This window comes from Panthera tigris, chromosome F2, assembly GCF_018350195.1.
Source record: "Panthera tigris isolate Pti1 chromosome F2, P.tigris_Pti1_mat1.1, whole genome shotgun sequence".
Classification (NCBI taxonomy): domain Eukaryota; kingdom Metazoa; phylum Chordata; class Mammalia; order Carnivora; family Felidae; genus Panthera; species Panthera tigris.
Genome location: NC_056676.1, coordinates 60,553,653 through 60,563,719, shown reverse-complemented (window position 1 = coordinate 60,563,719; position 10,067 = coordinate 60,553,653). Strand labels below are relative to the sequence as shown.

Genomic DNA, 10,067 nt, shown 5'->3' with positions numbered 1-10,067 from the left:
TGCTACTTTAAAACAAACAAAAACCAGGTGATGTCATATGAGAGAATTCACTTTGCAAGGGGAAACAAAGCAAAAACCTGGAATAACGGTAGTGTCCCACATATCGGGCTCTCATTAATCTCTGTATGGCCAGCTGATATCCCAGGCCAGTTCCACCGGTTAGGGCTCCCCCAAACCAGAGGCTTTTGAAAAAAGTTTCTTATTCTGTTTCTGCATCTGTCACTCCTAAAAGATACAGTGATCCAAAGCTTATCACTAGAAGACTGGGAGAGGGAGGATGAGGGACAGAGAAGCAGTGACCAAAAACTTTACAATAAACTGATCAGCACCTTTATGTCTGAAAAAGTGGAAGACAGGGATCCATTATTTAGAAGCTCTTCTTTGGGAACCTGTGTGGCTCAGTCAGTTAAGCGTGGCTTCAGCTCAGGTCATGATCTTGTGGTTAGTGAGTTTGAGCCCAGCATGGGGCTCTGTGCTGACAGCTCAGAGCCTGGAGCCTGCTTCACATTCTGTGTCTCCCTCTCTCTCTCTGCCCCTCTTCTGCTCATGCTCGCTCTCTCTCTCTCTCTCTCTCTCTCTCTCAAAGTTAAACAAACATTAAAGAAGTTCTCTTTTAAGTTTCTTTTGATTCCTGATAGAGTACATTATCAGTATAATTGAATTATTCACATGAAAACTAATCAGTATAAGCTTCTCTGTATTCTGTAAGGAACTTAACTCATAAAATGAATCATCTTGAATATTTTCTAAACACAAAATCACAATTTATGAATATTAACCTTAAAAATGTACTTGAGAATGACTGCTCCAATAAATTAGAATTTTTTTCAAAGAACAGATCACAAGGAATTCCACTCTTTCCCCAGAATTTCTGTAACTTTGAGGGAGAGACATATAGAAAATCTATTTTATGAAAATGATTTAAGAAATCAGTGGATATTTATCAGCCAAGAGCTTATATGGAGAATTTCTCAAGAAATCCAGAGATCAGATATCAGGATGCTACCCACTGCTTGCTGACAATGTCCTATAAGTTGAACATAGTAATACCTCAGTTTTACAGAGGGAAGAAATAAAGTACCAAAAGGCTTGAATGATTCACTTCTAGTGGGAAAAAAAAGTTAAGGACAAATGAAATGTGGTCCAGATAATCCTCAAATCCTCACACACATAAAACAATTTGTGTTTGTTTTAAGAGAAAGACCATGTCCATTCTGTTCTCCTTTCTCTTCAACAACTAATTTTTATTTTTAAATAATAAAATTATATGTCTTGTAAATTAATATTTATTTTTACAGATAATGACCACTGTGAATATCACTTAAATCTGCAACTATTTTTTTTTTATTAACTTTATTTTTTTGCATTACAGAGGCAATACTTTTAGGGATAAGATAGATATTCTAATTCAACATGAATCTTCTTAAGTCCTAAAAACTTAACAAAGGAATTGTGTTAGGAATCTTTGGGGTGCAAGACATAAAAATCCAACTCAACTGACTTAGGCCAAAGGAGATTTTATTGGGAGGATATCACAGTATTTTCATGTGGGATTCAGGGCTGGGATTTTATGCAGCTCAACCCCAGGGACAAGGAAAATTGGCTCTTTCCCTCACTTTTGTGCACTCTGGTTCAGTTTCAACCTCCTTCACTAGAGCTGGCACTTTCTCACATGGTGGTCACCAGCAGCCTCCAAGCCCCCCACCCCATGGCCTCTACCATCAGGCAATACTCATCCACTTCTTTTGTTTTACTTCAAAAGCTCCTAGGACAAGCTGATCAATCTGCCTTGATCTGAGTGACTCTATCCAGGGAGGTGGGGCATCTGTATTGACAGACTCTACCCTAAGGGTATGGTTAGAATCTAGGTGGACATAATTATCAAATAAAAAAGAGGCAGGGGAAGATACTGAGAGCTAACTGGACAGACAAACCAAGAATAATCAAGTAAAACAAAAACTTGCATGGATTCTAAAAGTTCAGGTAATGACACAAAGTTGAGGTGGCACAAGACAGAATGCTAGAAATTGGCCTTAGGCATTCTTCAATATATTTTTCTTGCATTTCTATTTCCCAGTCAAAACTATGAATATATAACTTTTAAACTTGATAACACACCATTTTCTCTCTCCTTTCTCTCAAAGCGGCAGAATTGTTTTGAAGTCGTGTTACTTTTCGGGTTCAGACCTTCAAGTGTGCATATTCTTCTTTCAGAGTCACAACGTTCTCCTCAGGGCTTTGAGATTCGGATACAATTTACAGTTCATACCCTTTTTCAACTGCGACATTTTCGTGTTTAAATCCAGGAAAGTTCTGGCCAGCTGGTGGTTTTGGAAATGCATTTCCAGCTAAAAGTTAGAAAAAGAATAAGGATTTTTATTAGCCTGAGATAACGGATCAAATGAAACTGCTTTCTGCACAGGAAAAATAAGGACTTTGTAGGAAAGGAAAATAAGATATCAAGAAAGATGTATTTCTCATCTTATTCTCCATTTCTGACTGTTTGGCCTGGCTATAAAACTGACTTTCTATGCGACAAGGTAAAATCCAGATATACAAATAGCTTTTGAAATGGCCTTGAAATGAAAACAAAAATAGCTGACGCACAAAGCTGTCCATATGAAAAATTCCTGTGCACGGAAGGCTGTTTTCAAGCAATGGCGTGTGATCTGCAATGAAATCATTTATCTTTATGAGCTTTCTGAGCCACAGGATAGCTGCCCAGGGCCACCTGAGCTCTCAGGACCTGGGCCCATTTACTTGGGTACTTGTCATTTCAAGTTTTTAGGATTTTAAATGGTCACCCTGCCGAGCAAAACCATTTAACGACACCTTAGAGGCACATGTGCAGTTATATGTACTTATATAATCTAACAATTTTCACTCTAGAGTGAAATCTGTTATACAGCAAGACTGATTTATACCCTCCTCCAGTGGGGGTTTATGAAGGTCCTCATGTATTAAAAAATAAATCTCTAGGGCAGTTTACCTATAAAACTGCCCAACAAAGCTTAGTCCAACATAATCTTTATTTTGTGGTTAAAAACTAATAATTAAATGTTTGCAAATTTCTTCAATTAGGGCCTTGTTTAATACAGGAGGACCCTGTTCTCGGCTTAAAACCCTCAGCAACTCACCAACAGAACCACCCCAGGACAAACCAGCGTGGTAAAAAGCAAATACTGGTCTCCCCCACCCCAATTTGCAAAGTAAAATCATTGGATAAAAATTTTTTTCAGTTTCCTCTGCCACGGTTTTTTGTTTTGTTTTGTTTTTTTATTCTTCAGCACCTGGAACCACTTTTCTGATAGCGAGAGAATTCGCAAAGGACAAAGTAAATGAACATACAGCACGCTAAGAGTAACACAGTGAGCCACACAGAAAGCCCCTGCCCCTTGTCTCCAGGGAGCCTCAGTTCTCCAGTACCGCACAGGTGCTCTCCAGTCCTGCCCTAGTCTTCTAGCTTCATTTCCCGCACTTGTCTCCACACCAGCCCCCACTGCAGCTGGTCAGAAGTGCACCTTATGCACATACATAATTTGCCTACAATTTTAGGTATATGGAACTCTCAAAATTCAGACCCTAGAAATCAATGCATCCTAAGAAGACCAAACAACAAATAATAGCATAACTGACAAATAGCAACACGTCTCTAAATTAACTGAACCTGTTCACCATTGTTCCTTACACAAATACCACCCTAACACATGACACATGGACATATGCGTATGGTTGTGTGTGGATTCCTACAGAAATCTGGTAACAGCCTTTTATCAGAAACTGCTTCTTCTAGTGGTGATGGTGTTAAGGTAAAGCAACCAGACCCTTTTGCCTCTTCCTCATGACCAGTCATACACCTTGGTGAAATGGTTGATCAAGATGTTGACCACGGTCTAGAACCCAAGAACAGAATATCTGTGTATGTGTGAAAATTGCTGGCTTCTTTCTGGAAAAAAAAAAAAAAAACCTTGATCTTTCATACCTGTGTATTTGTCATTCTGGGTTTTGTTTTTGTTTTTGTTTTCTTGGTACCGTTTCCAAGGTCTATAATAATTATGATAATAAAGAGGCGCCTGGGTGGCTCAGTAGGTTGAGCGTCAGACTTAGGTTCAGGTCATGATCTCGCAGTTCGTGAGTTCGAGCCCTGTGACGGGCTCTGTGCTGACAGCTCAGAGCCTGGAGCCTGCTTCCGATTCTGTGCCTCCCTCTATCTTCCCCTTTCCCGCTCTTACTCTGTGTCTCTCAAAAAATGAATAAACGTTAAAAAATTTTTAAAAATAATAATTATAATAATAAGAGCTGCTGAATAGTGCCTATGTTCTAGATGCTTATATAACATTATCATATAATCCTAATGGCAGTCCTATGAGGTTATTATCTCTATTTTATATACAAGTAAACTGAAACCCAAAGTTGCTCATTACCATTCCTGAAGTCCTAGACCCAGTAGGAACTAGAAGAGCATGTAAATGTTAATGCTGGGATTTGAACCCTCATCTGTTTGGAATTTTATTCTCCACCTCCTCCCCACCCCACAGGGAGCTTTCCATATGGCAGAAAAATATAGAACAAGTTGGAGGGGTTGGTCACTGGGGTCTTGGGTGTGTCTCTAGTAGACTCGGCCCCGGGCAGGTGCCATCACCCCGGGTCCCGAAGGCCCTCCTCGCTCCAGGCTGCCGCTGGGAGGTGGGTGCGTGAGCACCGAGTCCGGACGGGAGCCGGGGGCCGGCGCCAGAAGACCGACGGCCAGTGCCCAGCTCGACCTCGCTGCGCGCTCTCATCTCTTCCTCTCCGGGAAAAGCTCCCCGCGGCCTCTCAAGTCCTCAAATGGACCACAAGGCTCTGGTGCCCGAGGGGAGGAGGAAGGCGACGGTGTCGCCGAGAGCCGGTCGCACACGCGCGCTCTCACCAGCTCGGCTTGCAGCCCGGCCCGGGCGCTCTAGACGCTCGGGTCTCTGCTCCTCCTGCGCCTCCGCTTCCGCCTCCGCCGGGGGGCGCCGGGAGCCCCCTCGCGGCACAGCCAGCTGGAAGGCGCCCGCCAGCCGCCGCCTGAGGTCTTCCGGCAGCCGGCATGGGGGCGACGGAGGCCTCCTCCTGGCCGTCCGTGCGCTTGCTGCCCCCGGGGGAGCCGCGCGTCGGGCAAGGGCCTCGGGGCCAAAGCCCAACACTGACTGGGTCTCCGTGGGGTCCCCGGGAAGTCGCTTCTCTGCGGCTGCCGGAGTCCCCGGGGCCCATTCCAGAGGCGGCTGGGCCCATTCCAGGCATGTATTGCTAACCGTTGGTTTCCAAGTGCGAGAATTAGGGCGGGTGAGGGCGGGGACGGGGGTAACTAACAGAACCGACGGGACCGCTGGCAAGTGGGACGCGGCTGTCGCTCAGCCCCTCGGAGGCGCTTCCTTTCTCCCAGCCTCATCTCTGGCCTTCCTCCCATTTTAGCGGCAATCGGAGGAGGTGGTTCCCCGTAACTCCGCGAAGAGGTTGCAACTGGATCACTTCTTGCTCCTTGGAGTGTCTAAGAGGAAGACTTGTATCTCTCCGGGTAGGTGGAAGTTGAGGTACAGACGGAAGGTTTGGGACCAAACGTAGAATATCTTGCCACAAAGTCTGCCCCAGTTGCCTTGATTACTGAATACTCCATTCCTGTAAAATACGTTTTTCTGACTTTTCTCCGGTCGGTTAGGCACTGTGGCCTGGTGTTGGGGGTTTAAAGTCTAATTAGGCCCGTAACCTCTCCACAGGTGTTGCTCACAGTCTGGGAAGTTGTCTCTCTGAGTTAGTAAGAATAGCCTTTCCACGTGCCCAACAGTGCAGAAAGCACTTGATATTCAGAAACTCTGTGCTCCTTTTTATATTTGACTTTCTGCCGCTTTCATGAAGTTTATGAAGGGGCTGAAATGAACCATGAAAATTCCTCTTACCCCAACATGTGTTGTCTCATAGTTCCCAATTCAATGTAATCATGTGCTAGTATGACTTGTATGTCCTCTTTCAATGAGCATAATCAACTGCCTCATTTTGATCTAATGGAGAATTTCTAAAAAGAAACAATCCAAACCTTTGTGTTTTCACGAACACAGTCCCCCCCACTCCCCTCCAAAAAATGTGGCAGAGATGTTCATACAGTACTCTTATCTTACTCATTTGTTCAGTAAAGATCTACAAGTCCCCTGCAACGATCTGGGTTCGTGGTAGGCATTGAAGGCAATAAGAACTATTTTTTATTAGTGCTTACGATGTGCCAGGCACTTCTCATGTACTCATTTATTCTTCACAACGGTCCTGTGAGGGAGGTACTGTTAGTTTCTGCATTTTACAGATGAGGCATCTAAGGCAGAGGTTAAGCTGTGTGCCAAAGATGGCAATGCTGGTTAAATGGTCTAGTGGGGATTTGCACCTAGGAAGGCTGCTTTGTGCTGTAAACCACCGGACCACACCTAAATATGCACACTGCCTCAAGAGGGAAAAGTAGTTGCTCAATTTATATGTTGCATGAGGTGTTCAAACTGCCTATGCTCATAAAATTCAGCTCTACTAAAATGGTTTAAGGCTTTGACTAGGTAAGGAGGAATTCAGATTACCAAATTAGCCTCTGAGGCTAATTTGCCAAATTCAACATCTTAACAATAGTTTACAATGTAAGCACAAATACCTATCATTGTATGTTGTTTCATAAAGATTCTCTAGAAATATTCGAAGATGGGTTCTAGTGATGGAGATTGTAAAAATCCTTAAGGTTTGTGAGGAACCGACAGAGTATATAAATTTAGGGTATTTTTGTTTGGTGGGTTTTTTGTTTGTTACGGTGATAGGAGGTGGGGCTTGAAAATAAGCACTGGTCAATGTACAGTATAAATGTTTAAAATGAGTTTTCTGCCATGATTTTTCTCTTCTGTTTCCAGATCATTTACTTCAACAAGAACTTCAGGTAAGTTTGACTTACTTCAACAGCAAACGGGGCCTATTTGTTCAGTGTTAAGTATTGTACCATGAATAAGACACAGATTTTACCCTCCAGAAGCTAAAACCTGGAGGAGCAAATTCATTTATTCATTCTGCAATATTTAATCAATGTCTAATTATATACCAGACATTATACAAGGTGCTCAGGCTGGAAAGGTAAACCAGAAAGACAAAATGGTATTTTAAAATAGACTGGAGTTATCAAAAATTAATAATTTCCTTCCATAGATTGATTTTTTCAGCTACAGTGTATCTTGAATTTTACAATTTTTTTTGGTAGAAGTGAATTGAAGCATTGGTGAATTAGAGTGACTATAACATGTAGAGACATTTTAGTTAGGAAATGTAGTTATCCGTTGCTGTATTACAAATCACCCCCAAATTTATTGGCTTAAAACAACAATAAATGTTTATTATGTCTCACATTTTCTGTGAGAAGAATTTGAAAAAAGCTAAGGTTATGATCTGAGATTTTCATAGCATGGTAGTCAAATGTCACCAAAACTGTGGTCATTTGAAGCTGGATGTGATTGGGGTTGGTGGATGATCTACGTGGAAGATGTATCACTCACATGGCAGGCATTGGTGCTGATGGTGAGCAGGTGACCTCATTCCTCTCCTTGGGAACCCTTTCCCAGAACTGCTTGAGTGTCCTCATACTATGGTGCCCACCCTCCCTTAGAACAAGACAGAGAGATCAAGAATAAGCCAGATAGAAGCTCTTTGTTTCCTGAACTACATTTTTATGACTAGTCCTAGAAGTTACACAGATTCACTTCCACCACTGTTTATTCTGTTTATTAGAATAAAGTCTTTAAGTCTGGACTACATTCAAATGGAGGGAAATTAGGCTCCACCTTTTCAAGTGTCTCAAAAACTTTGCAGATATATTTTTAATTTTCCATGGGAAAAATATATGCAAACGATTCAAATGACTGCTGACTGCCTGTTAGAAAAATTGAAAGCTAGAAGATATTAGGACAATATTTTTTAGATTTAGAAAGGAAAAATTTGGGCCACCTGGGTGACTCAGTTGGTTGAGCATCCAACTCTTGATTTCAGCTCAGGTCATGATCCCAGGGTCATGGGATCGAGCCCTGTCTTGGGCTTAATGCTGAGTGTGGAGCCTGCTTAAGATTCTCTCTCTCTCTCTCTCTCTCTCTCTCTCTCTCTCTCTTTCTTTCTTTCTTTCTCTCCCCCCCTCCCCTCCCCCTCCCTCTCTCCCTCCACCCCCCCCACCCCTCTCCCCTGCTCATGCTCTCTCTCTCTCTCTCTCTCAAAAGAAAAAGAAGGGGCACCTGGGTGACTCAGTTGATTAAGCATCCGACTTCGGCTCAGGTCATGATCTTGCAGTTTGTGAGTTCGAGCCCCACATTGGGCTCTGTGCTGTACAGCTCAGAACCTGGAGCCTGGTTCCAATTCTGTGTCTCCCTCTCTCTACCCCTCCCCTGTTCATGCTCTGTCTCTTAATAATAAATGTTAAAAAAAATTTTTTTTAAAGAAAAAAGGAAAGATTTAACAGATATTTTTATATCCAGCAAAAATATCCTTCAAAAGGGGGCGCCTGGGTGGCGCAGTCGGTTAAGCGTCTGACTTCAGCCAGGTCACGATCTCGCGGTCCGTGAGTTCGAGCCCCGCGTCAGGCTCTGGGCTGATGGCTCGGAGCCTGGAGCCTGTTTCCGATTCTGTGTCTCCCTCTCTCTCTCTGCCCCTCCCCCGTTCATGCTCTGTCTCTCTCTGTCCCAAAAATAAATAAAAAACGTTGAAAAAAAAATTAAAAAAAAAAATATCCTTCAAAGGCAAAATAAACATGTTTTGATGTAGCAGAAAACTAAGAAAATTTCTTACCAGTCTAACTGAAGGAAACACCCCAGGCTGAAGTAAAATGATAGGAGAGGAAAACTTAGACCTTTACAAAGGAATGAGAATCATAAGAAATTATAAATGTCTGTGTATATATATAAATGACTTTCATTCCTGTTTTTCAAAAAATATATGACTTTACACCCAACGTGGGGCTCAGACTTATGACCCCAAGATCAAGGGTCACATGTTCCATCAATTGAGCTAGCCAGCCAAATTATGAAAACAGCCCATGTCCATCAATTGCTGAATGGATAAAGAAGATGTGAGATAGATAGATTAGATATAGATATAGATATAGATATAGATATAGATATAGATATAGATATTATGGATATAGATATTATGGATATAGATATGGATATAGATCTCTCTATATGTGTATATGTATGTGTGTCTATATATGTATGTATATATGTATCTATATACATATATATACCTACACACACATATATATGTGTATATATATATATATATACACACACACACACACACACGCACACACACACACAATGGAATATTACTCAGCCATAAAAAAGAATGAAATCTTACCATTTGCAATGAAGTAGACAGAGCTAGAGAGAACTAAGTGAAATAAGTCAGTGAGAGAAAGACAAATACCATATGATTTCACTCGTATGTGGAATTTAAGAAACAAAACAATGGGCAAGGGGAAAACAAGAGGGAAGGGGGCAAACAAAGAAATAGGCTCTTAATTATAAAGAACAAACCGATGGTTACCTCTTGAGGATAAATGGAGCTATATATTTTATGTGAAGTGGTATGGTATTGATCCTATGTGCACTGTAAAACATTAAGAGCATATATTTTATAGTCTAGAGCAACCACCAAAAAATAGTGCCAAGAGTTACAGCTAAAATACTGATAGAATGGGTATCTGTGTAGAAAATTTAAAAAAATCAACAGAAAAACTTCTGGAACTAAGAAGCAGTTACATCAAGTTGGCAGGATACAAGTAGAATATACAAAAGTTAATCACTTTCCTATATACCAGCAGTGAACAAGTGGAATTTGAAATGTAAAGCACACATTACCACTTACATTAGCACCAAAAAAAAAAAAAAGAGAGAGAGAGAGAGAGAAATACTTAGGTATAAATCTAACAAAATATGTACAAGATCTATATCAGAAAAACTACAAAACTGAAAAAATGAAACTTAGCTAAATAAATGGAGAGATATTCCATGTTCCTGGACAGGAATACTCAATATTGACAAGATGCC

General features: G+C 41.5%; 1 protein-coding gene and 1 long non-coding RNA gene across 2 annotated transcripts in view; one reads left to right on the top strand and one right to left on the bottom strand.

Annotated features, from left to right (window-relative positions):
* Positions 1–1,462: 1,462 nt before the first annotated feature.
* Positions 1,463–5,255, bottom strand: AARD (alanine and arginine rich domain containing protein). The gene is given in 5 exon segments (XM_042973474.1): positions 1,463–2,270; positions 2,273–2,348; positions 4,910–4,952; positions 4,954–5,066; positions 5,068–5,255. Coding segments are annotated over 5 exon segments (489 nt in total). The 5' UTR covers positions 5,236–5,255; the 3' UTR covers positions 1,463–2,181.
* Positions 5,256–5,442: 187 nt separating this feature from the next.
* Positions 5,443–10,067, top strand: part of LOC122235015 — a 53,934-nt gene continuing 49,309 nt past the window's right edge. Inside the window, exons 1-2 of the long non-coding RNA XR_006213087.1 lie at positions 5,443–5,539; positions 6,900–6,925. This is a non-coding gene — a long non-coding RNA (uncharacterized LOC122235015). The remainder of the gene's footprint in view (positions 5,540–6,899; positions 6,926–10,067) is intronic.